Below are 17368 nucleotides of genomic sequence, written 5' to 3'. Positions count from 1 at the left end.
TATCCCTAGTCTTCTTGCAGACCTAAACAAAACCCTCAACCAAACAACTTGCCCATACCCTAACCACAGACCTGACACCACAAGCAGAACACCAAACCCTCCCACTAAACGTCTGCTTAATCTCTCACCCAGAAAGGATTGCCATAGTCCCTAATGCCATACATGAACAACTATCATCCAAAGCCTGTCTTCCTGTGCATTAACCTGCTCAACTTTAACCCTTTTCCTAACCCTTAACATAGGTTCTTGTTCTCTTGGGGCAGGTCAGGAACCATGAGATTGCTGTGCAGTCACATGGCATTCAAAGATGAATGTGAAGGGCCATGGATTTGATCAGCTTGTAGGCCACAAGGAGGAGATGGGTGGGAATGCTCTGATGAGCTCAGCTCTACCTCAGGATCTCCCAAAATAGCAGGAGGAACTGGCCTGTGAAAGGGACTGTGAGGTCACTTCTGTCTCTGCAGTTGATAGGGCAGCAGCAGGAACGTGTCACAGAAAGGGACTGTGAGGTCACTTCTGTCTGAAGCAGCTGACAGGTCACACTTCTACCTGGGATCTGTACTTTTCAGCTGATAACTGCCAGTGGTCCTGGTAGACCAGCAGAAGGCACCTGTTTGGCATGCTGACTGTGGGATCCCCTCTGCCTACATACCCAGGAGGACCCAGACAGAAAGAAGGCCTGAATGTGGGTTGTCCTGTCCCTTCTGTTTGAGTCCATGACTGGACAGCAGCAGGCACAAGGCTTGGGTGTGTCTGCAAAAAAGTCTGTAAGTCAGCAGCCGGACCATGGCTTGGAAGATCCTGGTGAGGTGACTGCTGTCTGGTTAGTTGACAGACTGCAAGAAGGATGACAGGTTGCGATGCCTACTTCAGGAGTGGTTTCCACCCTGATGGAGCTTTCTTTGGTAGTAGGAAAGAGCAGGAGAGAAAAACCTGCCAGAAAGTGCACCTTGGAAGGTTGGCACTGGCCATGAAGAGGAAGAAATGTCCCTTAAAGGGTTATGCTGTGGTGCTAGAGGTCACCCAAAGGGTGTCTTTGATCAGCCCATGGCTTTGTGTTTGAAGGAACAGCTGGTGAGGGTTGATGAGACATTGGTGAAACCATGGAAATGCCAGAATGAGAGCAAGGTGGTGAACAGAGATGGGTGTCTGCAGCCTTCAGGGAAATAGGGCAAAGTGTGGGGCAGCACAGGGAACTCTGGAGAGGACAAAGAGTTGGGCACTGGCAAGAAGAGAAGGCCACAGCAGCCCTGACATTTTTGTCCCCTTGGATAGAGCTTCTGAGGAGATGAGATATAGTCATTGCAAGGGGCTCATTGCTTTCTTAAGACCCTGTGCAGAGGCAGGGAGGTGTCATACCATTGCTCTTCTCATGGCATCACACTGCCCACCACATCCCACAAACCCCCAGAAAGAGCCCTGAGCAAGTCGTGGGGGTGCAGGATCTCCCCACCCAGTAGCTGGAGTCAGGACCTGGCCCTTTTACTTCAGCACAACAAACCCAGACTTTTCTCAGCACAGTGCTTTGCCTATCTGTAATCATGGCCTCCAATTATCTGTCCTAACAAGTCCCTGAGGAGAATCTCTTGGTAACAGCCCTCAGAGGGGCCCATTAATACTCCAAGTCACTTCAACTTTTCCTTCTGACTTTATGTTCTCAAGTAGTTGCATCATTCTCCTCTCAGTACCTGACCTCAGTGCCAGGAAAGCTCATGGAGCAGATCCTCCTGAGAGTCATCATGCAGCACTTGAAGGGGAAGCAGGCGATCAGGCCCAGTCAGCATGGCTTTATGAAAGGCAGGTCATGCCTGACGAACCTGATCTCCTTCTATGACAGAGTGACGCGCTGGGTGGATGAGGGAAAGGCTGTGGATGTGGTCTACCTTGACTTCAGCAAGGCTTTTGACACCGTCTCCCACAGCATTCTCCTCAAGAAACTGGCTGCTCTTGGCTTGGACTGGCGCACGCTTCGTTGGGTTAGAAACTGGCTGGATAGCCGGGCCCAAAGAGTCGTGGTGAATGGAGTCAAGTCCAGTTGGAGGCCAGTCACTAGTGGCGTCCCCCAGGGCTCGGTGCTGGGGCCGGTCCTCTTTAATATCTTCATCGATGATCTGGACGAGGGCATCGAGTGCACCCTCAGTAAGTTCGCAGATGACACCAAGTTAGGTGCGTGTGTCGATCTGCCTGAGGGTAGGAAAGCTCTGCAGGAGGATCTGGATAGGCTCGACCGATGGGCTGAGGTCAACTGCATGAAGTTTAACAAGGCCAAGTGCCGGGTCCTGCACCTGGGGCGCAATAACCCCAAGCAGAGCTACAGGCTGGGAGAGGAATGGTTGGAAAGCTGCCAGGCAGAGAAGGACCTGGGAGTGATGGTGGACAGTCGGCTGAATATGAGCCAGCAGTGTGCTCAGGTGGCCAAGAAGGCTAACGGCATCCTGGCTTGTATTAGGAACAGCGTGACCAGCAGGGCTAGGGAGGTGATCGTCCCCCTGTACTCAGCTCTGGTGAGGCCGCACCTCGAGTACTGTGTTCAGTTTTGGGCCCCTCGCTACAAGAAGGACATGGAGGTGCTTGAGCGGGTGCAGAGAAGGGCGACGAAGCTGGTGAGGGGTCTGGAGAACAAGTCCTACGAGGAGCGGCTGAGGGAGCTGGGCTTGTTCAGCCTGGAGAAGAGGAGGCTCAGGGGCGACCTTATCGCTCTTTTTAGGTACCTCAAGGGAGGCTGCAGCGAGGTGGGGGTTGGCCTGTTCTCCCACGTGCCTGGTGACAGGACGAGGGGGAATGGGTTTAAGTTGAGCCAGGGGAGTTTTAGGCTAGATGTTAGGAAGAACTTCTTCACTGAAAGGGTTGTGAGGCATTGGAACAGGCTGCCCAGGGAAGTGGTGGAGTCACCATCCTTGGAAGTCTTCAAAAGACGTTTAGATGTAGAGCTTAGGGATATGGTTTAGTGGAGGGCTGTTAGCGTTAGGTTGGAGGTTGGACTCGATGACCTTGAGGTCTCTTCCAACCTAGAAAATTCTGTGATTCTGTGATGTTCACAGACTGAGCACCAAAATCCACCATGGAACTCATTAAAAGGCAGAAACACCTAAGGAACCATATGTCTTCCATAGTGTTACTCATATCCTCAAGACTTGAACAGCTAATTGGAGAGCTTTCATGGTATAGTTAAGGAGGAAGATTTCAAAAAGCACTTAATACAAATCCTTTATCATTTTAAAGGGTGAATTTTGTTGCATTTCAGTTTTGAGCATCTTTCTTCAATTGATCTTAATCCTGGACTTCTCCTGTGGAGACATCCATACAGAGGAAAAGTAGACTCTTGAGGTCTGACAGTGCATGGACAACCTTGCTCCTCACCACCCCAACCCTGACACTTCTCTCATTGGCCACCTGGTGCTTGCATCACTTTTTTTTACTCCACACTTCTGCACTGAAGTCTGCAGCTGCATGTTACAGCCCCTTTGCACAAGCTCCCACCTGCTTTCCTTAGAAACCTGGCTGCACACAGAAGGGTTTCTCCTTATTTTAAGACAGTCAACAGGGAAACATGCAGCAATTTTCCAAACAGCAAAGCAAGCTCCTCATCTTGTATGTCTCCAGTCAGGCTTACCTCACTGGTTTATCCTCACAAAAGCATGACTGTAAATTAAGTATTTTATACTGATTGAAAAGAAATTATAGGTATTAAGATTAGTATTATTCCATATGATTTTAATTCAATGATAAATGATCACAGAATCACAGAATCACAGAATTCCTAGGTTGGAAGAGACCTCAAATCATCGAGTCCAACCTCTGACCTAACGCTAACAGTCCCCACTAAACCAGATCCCTAAGCTCTACACCTAAACGTCTTTTAAAGACTTCCAGGGATGGTGACTCCACCACTTCCCTGGGCAGCCTGTTCCAGTGTCTAACAACCCTTTCAGTGAAGAAGTTCTTCCTAACATCTAACCTAAAACTCCCCTGGCGCAACTTTAGCCCATTCCCCCTCATCCTGTCACCAGGCACGTGGGAGAACAGACCAACCCCCACCTCGCTACAGCCTCCTTTAAGGTATCTGTAGAGAGCAATAAGGTCACCCCTGAGCCTCCTCTTCTCCAGGCTGAACAAGCCCAGCTCCCTCAGCCGCTCCTCATAGGACTTGTTCTCCAGGCCCCTCACCAGCTTCGTCGCCTTTCTCTGGACCCGCTCAAGCACCTCCATGTCCTTCTTGTAGCGAGGGGCCCAAAACTGAACACAGTTCTCGAGGTGCGGCCTCACCAGAGCCGAGTACAGGGGGACAATCACTTCCCTAGACCTGCTGGCCACACTGCTTCTTATGTAAGCCAGGATGCTGTTGGGCTTTTTGGCCACCTGAGCACACTGCTGGCTCATATTCAGCCGACTATCAACCAATACTCCCAGGTCCTTCTGTGCCTGGCTTATCTCCCAGCCTGTAGCTCTGCTTGGGGTTATTGCATCCCAGGTGCAGGACCCGGCACTTGGCCTTGTTGAACTTCATGCAGTTGACCACAGCCCATCGGTGCAGCCTATCCAGATCCTCCTGCAGAGCCTTCCTACCCTCGAGCAGATCGACACATGCGCATAGCTTGGTGTAATCTGCAAACTTACTGAAAGTGCACTCGATCCCCTCGTCCAGATCATCGATGAAGATATTAAAGAGGACCGGCCCCAGCACCGAGCCCTGGGGGACGCCACTAGTGACCGGCCTCCAACTGGACTTGGCTCCATTTACCACGACTCTTTGGGCCCGGCTATCCAGCCAGTTTCTAACCCAACGAAGCGTGTGCCAGTCCAAGCCAAGAGCAGCCAGTTTCTTGAGGAGAATGCTGTGGGAGACGGTGTCAAAAGCCTTGCTGAAGTCAAGGTAGACCACATCCACAGCCTTTCCCTCATCCACCCAGCGCGTCACTTTGTCATAGAAGGAGATCAGGTTCGTCAAGCAGGATCTGCCTTTCATAAAGCCATGCTGACTGGGCCTGATCGCCTGCTTGCCCTGCAAGTGCTGCATGATGACTCTCAAGATAATCTGCTCCATGAGCTTCCCTGGCACTGAGGTCACACTGACATGCCTATAGTTTCCCGGGTCTGCCCTCCGGCCCTTCTGGTAGCCAAGATTGCTGATAAATGATGGATAGTGGCTTGGCCAGCTCCTCTGCCAGTTCTCTCAGTACCCTTGGGAGGATCCCTTCCGGCCCCATTGACTTGTGCACATCCAAGTGCCGTAGCAGGTCACCAAACAGTTCTTCGTGGAGAGTGAGGGCCACATCCTGCTCCCCATCCCCTTCCACCAGATCAGGGGGATGGGTACCTGGAGAACAACTGGTCTTGCCGCTAAAGACTGAGGCAAAGAAGGCATTAAGCACCTCAGCCTTTTCCTCATCTCTTGTCACTAAGTTTCCCCCCACATCCAGTAAAGGATGGAGATTCTCCTTAGTCCTCCTTTTTGTGTTGATGTATTTATAAAAACATTTTCTGTTATCTTTAACAGCAGTAGCCAGAGTGAGCTCCAGATGAGCTTTGGCTTTCCTAATTTTGTCCCTGCACAGCCTCGCTACATCCTTATAGTCCTCCTGAGTGGCCTGCCCACTTTTCCAAAGATTATAAACCCTCTTTTTTCTCCTAAACTCAAGCCACAATTCTCTGTTGAGCCAGGCTGGTCTTCTTCCCCGCCAGCTCGTCTTTGGGCACGTGGGGACAGACCGTTCCTGTGCCATTAAGATTTCCCTCTTGAAGAACGCCCAGCCTTCCTGGACCCCTCTGCCCTTCAGATCCGCCTCCCAAGGGACTCCACCAACTAGTGTCCTGAGCAGCTCACAGTCAGCCCTTGGAAAGTCCAATACAGCAGTTTTACTGGTCCCCTTCCTGGCCTCACCAAGAATAGTGAACTCCACCATTTCGTGGTCACTCTGCCCAAGACAGCTCCCAACAATCACATCCTCCACCAGTCCTTCTCTGTTTGTGAAGAGAAGGTCTAGTGGGGCACCACCCCTGGTAGGTTCACTAACCAGCTGCGTCAGGAAACTATCTTCCATGCTCTCCAGAAACCTCCTAGACTGCTTTCTCTGGACTGTGTTGTGCTTCCAGAATATGTCAGGGAAGTTGAAGTCCCCACGAGTACAAGCGCTGAAGATTTTGCAACTTCTGTCAGCTGCCTGTAGAACTCCTCATCTGTCTCTAAATGAATGGTTATGGGCTCTTCAGAAAAGACAGACAGAACAGAAGGGGTGGTGGTGTGGCTCTCTATATTAGGGAGTGTTTTGATGTTGCAGAACTTCAATCTCGGAATGATATTGTTGAGTCCCTATGGGTCAGGGACAGAGGGAAGGCCAACAAGGGAGGCATCGTGGTGGGGATATCTTATTGACCGCCAAACCAGGATGAGGAGACAGATGAGGCATTCTACAAGCAGACTTGAGCTGTTCAGGACACTGGTTGGCAGAGTCTCTTGGGAGGCAGGTCTGAAGGGCAGAGGAGTCCAGAAAGGCTGAGCACTCTTCAAGAAGGAAATCTTCAAGGCTCAGCAGCAGACTGTCCATCCCCACATGCCCAAAGTCCAGCCAGTATGGAAGAACAGAGAGCTGAACAGAGAGTTGTGGCTAGAGCTTAGGAAGAAAAAAAGGGCTTATGACCTTTGGAAAAGAGGGCAGGCCACTCAGGAGGACTATAAGGATCTTATGAGGATGTGCAGGAACAAAATTAGAAAGGCCAAAGCTCATCTGGAGCTCACTCTGGCTACTGCCGTTAAAGATAACAGAAAATGTTTTTATAAATACATCAACACAAAAAGGAGGACTAAGGAGAATCTCCATCCTTTACTGGATGTGGGGGGAAACTTAGTGACAAGAGATGAGGAAAAGGCTGAGGTGCTCAATGCCTTCTTTGCCTCAGTCTTTAGCGGCAAGACCAGTTGTTCTCCAGGTACCCATCCCCCTGATCTGGTGGAAGGGGATGGGGAGCAGAATGTGGCCTTCATAATCCATGAAGACATGGTTGGAGACCTGCTACAGCACTTAGATGTACACAAGTCAATGGGGTCAGATGGGATCCACATGAGGATGCTCAGAGAACTGGTGGAAGAGCTGACCAAGACACTTTCCATCATTTATCAACAGTCCTGGCTACCCGGGAAGGTCCCTGTCAACTGGTGGCTAGCAAATGTGACACACATCTACAATGAGGGTTGGAGGGTGGACCCAGGAAACGATGGGCCTGTTAATTTGACTTCAGTACCAGGGAAGCTCATGGAACAGGTTATCTTGAGTGTCATCACGCAGCACTTGGAAGGCTCTGCAGGAGTATCTGGATAGGCTGGATGCATGGGCTAAGGCCAACTGTATGATGTTCAACAAGGCCATGTGCCGGGTCTTGCACCTGGGGCACAATAACCCCAAGCAGAGCTACAGGCTGGGAGATGAGTGGTTAGAAAGCTGCCTGGCAGAGAAGGACCTGGGAGTATTGGTGGATAGTTGGCTGAATATGAGCCAGCAGTGTGCTCAGGTGGCCAAGAAGGCCAACGGCATCCTGGCTTGTACTCAGCTCTGTTGAGGCCGCAACTCAAGTACTGTGTTCAGTTTTGGGCCCCTCGCTACAAGAAGGACATGGAGGTGCTCGAAGGAGTCCAGAGAAGGTTGACGAAGCTGGTGAGGGGTCTGGAGAACAAATCCTATGAGGAGCTACTGAGGGAGCTGGTCTTGTTCAGTCTGGAGAAGAGGAGGCTCAGGGGCGACCATATCTCCCTCTATACGTACTTTAAAGGAGGCTGTAGCAAGGTGAGCATTGGTCTATTCTCCCATGTGCCCTTTTATAGGACAAGGGGTAATAGGCTAAACTTGTTCCAGAGGTTTAGGTTGGATATTGGCAAAAACTTCTTTACGGGGAAGGCAGGAGGAGCCTGGCCAGGAGAGGTGTAAGATTTGGGGGAGAAAAGAGGAGCTTGGATAGCAGAAGCTAACAATTTTGGAGAGGTAAGTATATTCACGTAAAGTCGTATCTACCTTAAAGCTGACTTAAAATAGTAATGTGAGGCCTTTACCCTATTTTAACCTCTTACATTAATATTTAAATCTAAATGCCACTCTACACCCTGACAGGAATCCACTGTTCTAATTTTTGACCACAATATCCCCTGAAGCCAAAATTAGTCCATAACCCCTTTCCTCTCTTGCTCACCCTCATCCCTGCCCTTAACACTAGCATTAAAATGCTCTATTTAACCCTGGTATTCTTGCAGACCTAAATAAAACCTTCAAACAAAGAGCTTGCCCATACCCTAACCACAGACCTGACACCACAAGCAGAACACCAAACCCTCCCACTAAATGTCTGCTTGATCTCTCACCCAGAAAGGTTTACCACAGTCCCTAATGCCATTCATGAACAACTAACTTCCGAAGCCTGTCTTCCTGTGCATTAACCTGATCACCTTTAACCCTTTTCCTAACCCTTAAGTTTAGGTTCTTGTTCCCTTGTGGCAGGGCAGGAACCATGAGATTGCTGTGCAGTCACATTGCATTCAAAGATGAACGTGAGGGGACATGGATTTGATCAGCTTGTAGGCCACAAGGAGGAGATGGGTGGGAATGCTCTGATGAGCTCAGTTCTGCCTCAGGATGTCCTGAACCAGCAGGAGGAATTGGCCTGTGGCAGTGACTGTGAAGTCACTTCTGTCTCTGCAGTTGATAGGGCAGCAACAAGAACATGTCACAGAAAGGGGCTCTGAGGTCACTTCTGTCTGAAGTAGTTGACAGGTCACACTTCTACCTGGGATCTGTACTTTTCAGCTGACATCTGCCAATGGTCCTGGTAGGTCAGCAGAAGGCACCTGGTTGGCATATTACTGTGGGATCCACTCTGCCCACATACACAGGAGGACCCAGAGAGAAAGAAGGCCTGAATGTGGGTTGTCCTGTCCCTTCTACTTGAGTCCATGACTGGACAGCAGCAGGCACAAGGCTTGGGTATGTCTAAACAAGAAGCTGCAAGGCCAGCAGCAGGACCATGGCTTGGAAGATGCTGGTGAGGTAACTTCTGTCTGGTTGGCTGACAGGCCACAAGAAGGCCAATGGGTTGGGATGCCTACTTTAGGAGTGGTTTCCACCCTGTTGGAGCTTTCTTTGTTAGTAGGAAAGAGCAGGAGAGAAAAACCTGCCAGAAAATGCACCTTGGAAGGTTGGCATTGGCTATGAAGAAGACAAAATGTCCCTCAAAGAGTTGTGCTGTGGTGCTAGAGGTCACCCAAAGAGTGTCTTTGATCAGACACTTTGATCAGTTTTGTGTTTCAAGGAACAGCTGGTGAGGGTTAATGAGACACTGGTGAAACCACGGAAATGCTAGGATGAGAGCAAGGTGGTTAACAGAGATAGGTGTCTGCAGATTTGAAGGAAATAGGGCAATGTGTGGGGCAACATAGGAAAGTCTGGAGAGGACAAAGAGTTGGGCACTGGCAAGAAGAGAAGGCCACAGCAGCCCTGACTTTTTTGTCCCCTTGGATAGAGCTTCTGAGGAGATGAAATACCATCATTGCAAGGGGGCTCATTGCTTTCTTAAGACCCTGTGCAGAGGCAGGGAGGTGTCATACCACTGTTCTTCTTATGGCATCACCCTGCCCACCACAACCTACAAACCCCCAGAAAGAGCCCAGAGCCAGACACGGGAGCGCAGGACATTCCCTTCCAGTGGCTGGAGTCAGGACCTGGCCCTTTTACTTCAGCACAACAAACCCAGACTTTTCTCAGCACAGTGCTTTGCCTATCTGTAATCATGGCCTCCAATTATCTGCCCTAACAAGTCCCTGAGGAGAATCTCCTGGTAACAGCCCTCAGTGGGGCCCATTAATACTCCAAGTCACTTCAACTTTTCCTTCTGACTTTATGTTCTCAAGTAGTTGCATCATTCTCCTCTCAGTACTTGAGTTTCACAGACTGAGCACCAAAATCCACCATGGAACTCATTAAAAGGCAGAAACACCTAAGGAACCATATGTCTTCCATAGTTTTATTCAAGTCTTCAAGACTTGGAGAACTAATTGGGGAGCTTTCATGCTGTAGTTGAGGAGGAAGATTTCAAAAAGCACCTAATACAAATCTTTTCTCATTTGGAAGGATGAATATTGTTGCATTTCAGTATTGAGCATCTTTCTTCAATTGATATTAACCCAGGGCTTCTCCTATGCAGACACCCATAGGAAGGAAAAGCAGAGTCTTGAGGCCTGACAGTGCGTGGGCAACCTTGCTCCTCACCACCCCAACCCTGACATTTCTCTCATTGGCCACCTGGTGCTTGCATCACTGTTCCTTACACCACACTTCTGCACTGAAATCTGCAGCTGGCTGTTACAGCCCTTTTGCACCAGCTCCCACCTGCTTTCCTTAGAGACCTGTCTACACACAGAAGGGTTTTTCCTTATTTTAAAACAAACAACAAGAAAACATGCAGCAATTTTCCAAACAGCTAAGCAAGCACCTCATCTTGTATGTCTCCAGTCAGATTTATAGGTATTCAGATTAGTATGATTCCATATGATCTTAATTCAATGATAAATGATGAGGAGCTTGCTACAGAAACCATTAGGCAGACTGCTAATCGATGGGCAAGCTTGAACTCAGTGAAGCTCAAAGCAGCAACTGGGTCAGTGAGAGCGGTCTGAATGATCAAAGAGTAAGGGGAGGACAAAGCAGGAGAACCATGGGAAGTGCATAGGTCCAGACAGGCATCTGGAAAGGGGACATTCAACAGGGATTGTTTATTCGAGATGGGTGGAAGTACCTGGAAGATGAGGGTGTACACCATGATGGAGAAAGCGATGACAATGCAAGTACAGGTGACCATCAGTATTTCTTCTCCTGTGATGAATATAGATCCTGAAAATTCACCTGAAGGATGTAGATCCTTTGGGGCTAGCCATGGCTCTGGAAATGGAGGTCCATGAAGCTGTAGGACTCCTGGTCTCTTGCCTGGGAGATCCCCAGCACAGAGTGCCTGTGTCCCACAGGTCCAGCCCCAGTCCCCAGGCCAGCACAAGAGACCTGGCCCAGGCACAGAGCAGCTCCAGATTCCCCTCCAGGATACCATTTGCCATCAGTCCCAGCACATCTGGGACACTCCCAGGCCAGTGAAAGGCCAGCTACTATTTGCTAGGCTATGTGCAACCAAGAAGACATCTCACAGTCTTTCAGTGATCTCTAGGGGACTCTGATCCATGGTGAAGCCCAGAAAAGTAACAGGCCTGTCCAGGGAAGGTGTCCTGGGTTGTATTTCTGACACTATCTTTGGAAGACGAGTGCAGAGATGTGGCAGAGATGCCACTGTGGAGACATCAGGACTGTCACCAAAGTACACGAGATCTGAGGGCTAAGAGAAATGCAAAGGAACAAGAGAACAAAGTGGAAGCCAAAAGAGAGCAGCAGGGAAACAGCCATTTCCTGCTGCTGGCCATGGCCATGGCTCCAGGGAAGCAGCAGCCCCGACCTGCAGGCAGCAGAGAGGCAGAGCCCAGTGGGCAGTGAGGGACAGCCCCAAAGGCCACTGGGGCTGCTCCTCCATGTGGCAGCTGGGCTCTTGGTCTGAGCTCTTCGTGCATGCTGGGGCTGCTCCCCCAGGTGCAGAAGAGATGGGAGGAGATGGGACATGAGACCAGTAAAATTCTGCTCTCTTCTTTATTGTCATTATCTGCACAAGAAGCCCAGTTCTATAAGTACATTAGAGCATTGGGTCAAAACTTAATAAATAAATAAATAACATAAAATAAAAACATAGCAGACACTAAGAATAAAAGTAAGTCAAATTCACCAGCTTTAGACGGTATTAATAAATAAATAAAATTAAAGACAATTGTCGTAACAGTTTATTTTCAGAAAACGTCAGTGTCCTGAAATGATTGTAGGCACATGATTAATGTAGAAGAAGAATGTCTGCAAAGACTTGCTTGAAGCATGTATTCAAAGAGTTTCCTCACTGCATCCTTGAGCTCCTGGTTCCTTATGAAGTAGATGAGGGAGGTCACTGCTGGAGGCACCACTGAGTACTGAACCGCCAGCAAAAGATTCAGGGATGAGTATAGAACTGCCACCAGCAGGTCCGTGGATGGGGTGGAGAATGAAGGGAACTTCAGGTAGGCAAACGAGACAGTGCTCACAAACAGGGGGACCAGAGCCAGGTGAGGGAGGCACGTGGAAATGGACAGTGGCAGTGTCCACCGTGTTGGTCCTCCCAGTGTCTCCTAGGAGGCCAGCACATCCCAGACCCTCCCCAGCTCTCCACACCTGCCTCTAGTCTCCCCAGCTAAGCACAGCCCAGCCTGGCCCAGCAGAGCAGCCTAGGCTGGGATGGCAACAAAGCAGCAAATGGAGAAGTGGGGGGTCAGTGCAGTGTCCCTGCTGCTGCCATCTGCAGGAGATACCCCAGGACACTACTCACCAGGGAAGCCTGCAACCACCCAGGCCAGCCTTATTCCCCAGAACAGCACCACACTGCTGGCCCTGGGGCTCCTCAGGCAGCACCACTGCACACACACAGTGCCAGCTCTGCTCCCAGGACACCCCATGTCCCACACAGCCTTGCCCCAGCCCAGCACATCTGGGCTGGCCTGAGCAGCCATTCCTGCAGCCCCTGCCCATGCTGCCCATAGCCCCCCAGCTGACAGTGCTGCTCTGTAGAGTGAGGGGGCTGTGGTGCATGGGGCTGTGGGGGCACTCTGCAGGGCCGTGCTGGTGAGGCTGGGAAGGCAGAGCCAGCTGGTTGGGGGCACTGCCACTGACTGCCTCCCACACAAGTGGTTCCTTGGCCATGGAGGGTGCGCACAGATAGCTGGCCTCCTTCAGAGTCAGAGACTCACGGAATAGCCAAGATGGAAGAGACCCACAAGGATCATTGCATCCAACTTATTTCCAATGTCATTAGATGTTTTGGGGTGATTCACTGTATTCAGTCTACAAAATGTCAACTGAGGTATGACAATGCAGCAGACTGCTTTCCCTGTACCTGCTGTGTTCCCTGCAGTTGCAGAGCTCTCCTTTGCCTGTTCCCACCCAGATTTAGCAATATATCTATACTTCAAAAAGTTATCTTTACTTTGCAATATCCATGGGAGTAGCTTTGGGAGAATATCTGAGCCTTCAGGCACTGCCCTCAGCAGATCCTTCTATGCTGCAGATGCTGGTACGGAGCCAGCTGTATTAGAGAAGTGCCCCTGGCCTGTCCCTGCCTGTGGACACAGAACTGCCCCGGAGCAGCACGGTGAGCAAGAGACAAGAGCAATGAGTCCTCGCAGCAACACAAGGGCTCTGTAGGAGAGTACGAGGTGAAAGGGAGAGCAGCTTGGGAAAGAAGAAACTCTGGGGCTCCTTGGCAGTGCTGCTGTACCAGGACACTTCTTCTCTCCACCCCTGCACACAGCCAAGTGCCCCTGCAGCTTCACTGCAGGTCTCTGAGGGAGGATCGTGGGCAAGCATATCACTGCAGGGTCGTTTTTTTTATTTAAATACACAGAGAGCCTGCCTCCTTGTTTACACCAAGTCCAGGAGTCACATGGGACATGTAGATACTTAAATGAAAGAATATGAACAAAGACATTTCTTTGTGGACTATAATTTCACAAGCAATATAAAGAAAAATATATACTCAAACAAAATAAAAAAACTAACAAACAAACAAAAAAAAAAACCTAACCTGCATCTGGGCCTTTAATGAGTTACATTATGAATGATATGCAGAAAAAGAACTAGACAGTGGGTTCGAGAGCATCCTCTGCAAGTTTGCAGGTGACACTAAACTCAGTGGTGCAGTTGATGCAATAGAAGGGAGGGATGCCATCCAAAGGGATCTGAACTAGCTTTTGAAGTGGGTCCATGAGAAACTGAAGATGTTCAGCAAGTCCAAGTGCAAGGCGTTACACCTGTCTCAGGGCAATCGGACACGAGGACAGACTGGAAGAAGAACATATTGAGAGAAGCCCTGCAGAGAAGATTCTTGTTGTCGTGGACATGAACTGTTCAACATGAGCTATCAGTGCGAGCTTGCATCCCAGAAGGCCAACTGCATCCCGGGATTCATCAAAGGATGAGTGGCTAGAAGGTCGAGGGAGGTAATTGTTCCCCTCTACTCTGCTATTGTGAGGCCCCACTTGGAGTACTGAATCCAGGTTTGGCGCCCCAGCACAAGAAGGATGTAGATCTGTTAAAACAGGTCCAGAGGAGGGCCACAAAGATGATCAAGGAGCTGGAGCACCCCTCCTTTGAAGGAAGGCTGAGAGAGTTGGGTTGGTTTAGCCTGCAGAAGAGAAGGCTTTAGGGTGAATTCATTGCCTACAAACCACCTGTCTGAGCTGGAGCAAAAGCCCAGTGCAGGGAACGGTGGTTACGAGGGGCTGTCTGTGATGATTGCATCTTCTCAGTAATTAAAGGGGGCATAATAAAAGATGGAGAAAAACTCTTCACCCGTATGGTGGACCAAGGGAAACCAGCTGATGTGATTTTTTTGGACTTCAGCAAGGCTTTTGACACGGTTTCCCATAGGATCCTACTGGACAAAATGTCCACCATACAGCTAAATAAAAACATCATACGATGGGTGAGCAATTGGCTAACGGGCAGGGCCCAAAGGGTTATGGTAAATGGGGCTGCGTCAGGCTGGCGGGCGGTCACCAGTGGGGTCCCTCAAGGCTCCATTTTAGGGCCGGTACTTTTCAATATTTTTATAAATGATCTGGATGTAGGAATAGAGGGTATTTTGAGCAAGTTTGCTGATGACACCAAACTTGGAGGAGTTGTGGACTCAAATGAGGGCGTAAAGGCCTTGCAGAGGGATCTGGACAGGTTGGAGAGCTGGGCGATCACCAACCGCATGAAGTTCAATAAGAGCAAGTGCCGGGTCCTGCACCTGGGACGGGGAAACCCTGGCTGCACGTACAGACTGGGCGATGAGACGCTGGAGAGCAGCCTAGAAGAGAGGGATCTGGGGGTCGTGATAGACAGCAAGTTGAATATGAGCCAGCAGTGTGCCCTGGCAGCCAGGAGGGCCAATCGTATCCTGGGGTGCATCAAGAACGGCATCGCTAGTAGGTCAAGGGAGGTGATTGTCCCGCTCTACTCTGCGCTGGTGCGGCCTCACCTCGAGTACTGTGTGCAGTTCTGGGCACCACAGTATAAAAAGGACATGAAACTGTTGGAAAGTGTCCAGAGGAGGGCTACGAAGATGGTGAAAGGCCTGGAGGGGAAGACGTACGAGGAACGGCTGAGGTCACTGGGCCTGTTCAGCCTGGAGAAGAGGAGGCTGAGGGGAGACCTCATCGCAGTCTACAACTTCCTCGTAAGGGGTTGTCAAGAGGCAGGAGACCTTTTCTCCATTAACACTAGTGACAGGACCCGCGGGAACGGGGTTAAGCTGAGGCAGGGGAAATTTAGGCTGGACGTCAGGAGGGCGTTCTTCACAGAGAGGGTGGTTGCACACTGGAACAGGCTCCCCAGGGAAGTGGTCACTGCACCGAGCCTGTCTGAATTTAAGAAGAGATTGGACTGTGCACTTAGGCACATGGTCTGAACTTTTGGGTAGACCTGTGCGGTGTCGAGAGTTGGACTTGATGATCCTTAAGGGTCCCTTCCAACTCAGGATATTCTATGATTCTATGATTCTTTGCTCAATCAAATAATGACAGGACAAGGGGGAATGGTTTTAAACTAAAAGAGCGGAGATTTTGATTAGAGGTTAGAAGGAAATTCTTCACTCAGAGGGCGGTGAGGCACTGTAAGAGGTTGCCCACAGAACTTCTGGATGCCCCATCCTTGGAGGTCTACAAGGCCTGGGTGGATGGGGCCCTGGCAAACTTGATCTAGTGGGTGGCATACTATCCCAGGGTGGGGGGGTTGGAACTAGATGATCTTTGAGGTCTCTTCTAAACCAGGCAGTTCTATGTTTCTATGATTCTAAGACAGGCAGTTTATTCCTTCTGAAAAACACTCATTCATCACTTTCCACACCGCATCTTTCAGCTCCTGGTTCCTCATGCTGTAGATGAGGGGGTTCACTGTTGGACTCACCACCGAATACAGAACTGCCAGCAAAAGATTCAGGGAGGAGGAGGACATGGAGGGGGGCTTCAGGTAGGCAAATATGGCAGTGCTGGTGAAAAGGGAGACTACGGCCAGGTGAGGGAGGCATGTGGAAAAAGCTTTATGTCGGCCCTGCTGTGAGGGGATCCTCAGCACAACCCTGAAGATCTGCACATAGGACAGCACAAGGAAAACAAAACAACCAAATAATAAAGAGGCACTAACCACAATAAGCCTAGCCTCTTTGATATAGGCATCAGTGCAGGAGAGCTTGAGGATCTGGGGAATTTCACAGAAGAACTGGTCCAGGGCATTGCCTTGGCAGAGGGGAAGGGAAAAGGTATTGGCAGTGTGCAGCACAGCACAGAGAAAAGTACTGCCCCAGGCAGCTGCTGCCATGTTGACACAAGCTCTGCTGTCCATTATTGTCCTGTAGTGCAGGGGGTTGCAGATGGCAATGTAGCGGTCATAAGCCATGATGGTGAGAAGAGAAAACTCTGCTGTGACAAATGTGACAAACATAAAGACCTGGGTAGCACAACCTGCATAGGAAATGGCCCTGGTGTCCCACAGGGAATTAGCCATAGCTTTGGGAACAGTGGTGGAGATGGATCCCAGGTCGATAAGGGCGAGGTTGAGAAGGAAGAAGTACATGGGGGTGTGGAGGTGGTGGTCACAGGCTATGGCTGTGAGGATGAGGCCGTTGCCCAGGAGGGCAGCCAGGTAGATGCCCAGGAAGAGCCCGAAGTGCAGGAGCTGCAGCTCACGTGTATCTGCAAATGGCAGGAGGAGGAACTCAGTGGGGAAGCTGCTGTTGGACATTTGCTGCTTCTGGGCATAGCAGCCTATTTATGGAGGAATTTAAAGAGGCAAGTTAGATAGTGTTTTCTGAGCAAAACCTAAGCCATATCTCATTGAAACATCCTCAACAAGACACACTGCCTTTTCCAGGGAAGAATACATGCTTCTGCCTGGAGCTTTTGATTTGGTTGCCTAAGAATGCCTAAGAGATCAGGCTAGTCAACTTCGCTCTCTGGAAGGGTCAGTACTGCCCTGTAGGTACATGATAAAGACCACTAGGGACTGGTGGTGGTCTCTGAGACAGGTACCTGCCCCAGGCAGCAGGCTCTGGGAAGCAGAAAGACTCCCCCCTACTCTTCTGGGTGGCCTCCTTCCTCCCACAGCTTCTCCCCGCAGTGTCCTGGGCAGCTCCCCAGGCAGGCTGAGTGCTGAGCCTGGCAGGCAGCAGAGGCCCTGCCCTGGCACACAGCCCCTGGGGCACAGCAGGGACCCTGCTCTGCACCACAGCCCTGGCC

General features: G+C 50.3%; 1 protein-coding gene across 1 annotated transcript; it reads right to left on the bottom strand.

The window, feature by feature from the left end:
• Nucleotides 1–15926: 15926 nt before the first annotated feature.
• On the bottom strand, nt 15927–16874 carry LOC309891027 (olfactory receptor 14A16-like; the record flags this gene model as incomplete). The annotated part of the gene is made up of 1 exon (XM_082785421.1): nt 15927–16874. One exon carries the CDS (start codon nt 16872–16874, stop codon nt 15927–15929), a length of 948 nt encoding a protein of 315 aa, XP_082641547.1.
• Between the last annotated feature and the right edge of the window lie 494 nt (nt 16875–17368).

The sequence above is a fragment of the Aythya marila genome (assembly GCF_965140915.1).
Source record: "Aythya marila genome assembly, contig: HAP1_HAP1_SCAFFOLD_154, whole genome shotgun sequence".
Lineage (NCBI taxonomy): Eukaryota > Metazoa > Chordata > Aves > Anseriformes > Anatidae > Aythya > Aythya marila.
This window is presented reverse-complemented; position numbering and strand designations above follow the sequence as displayed.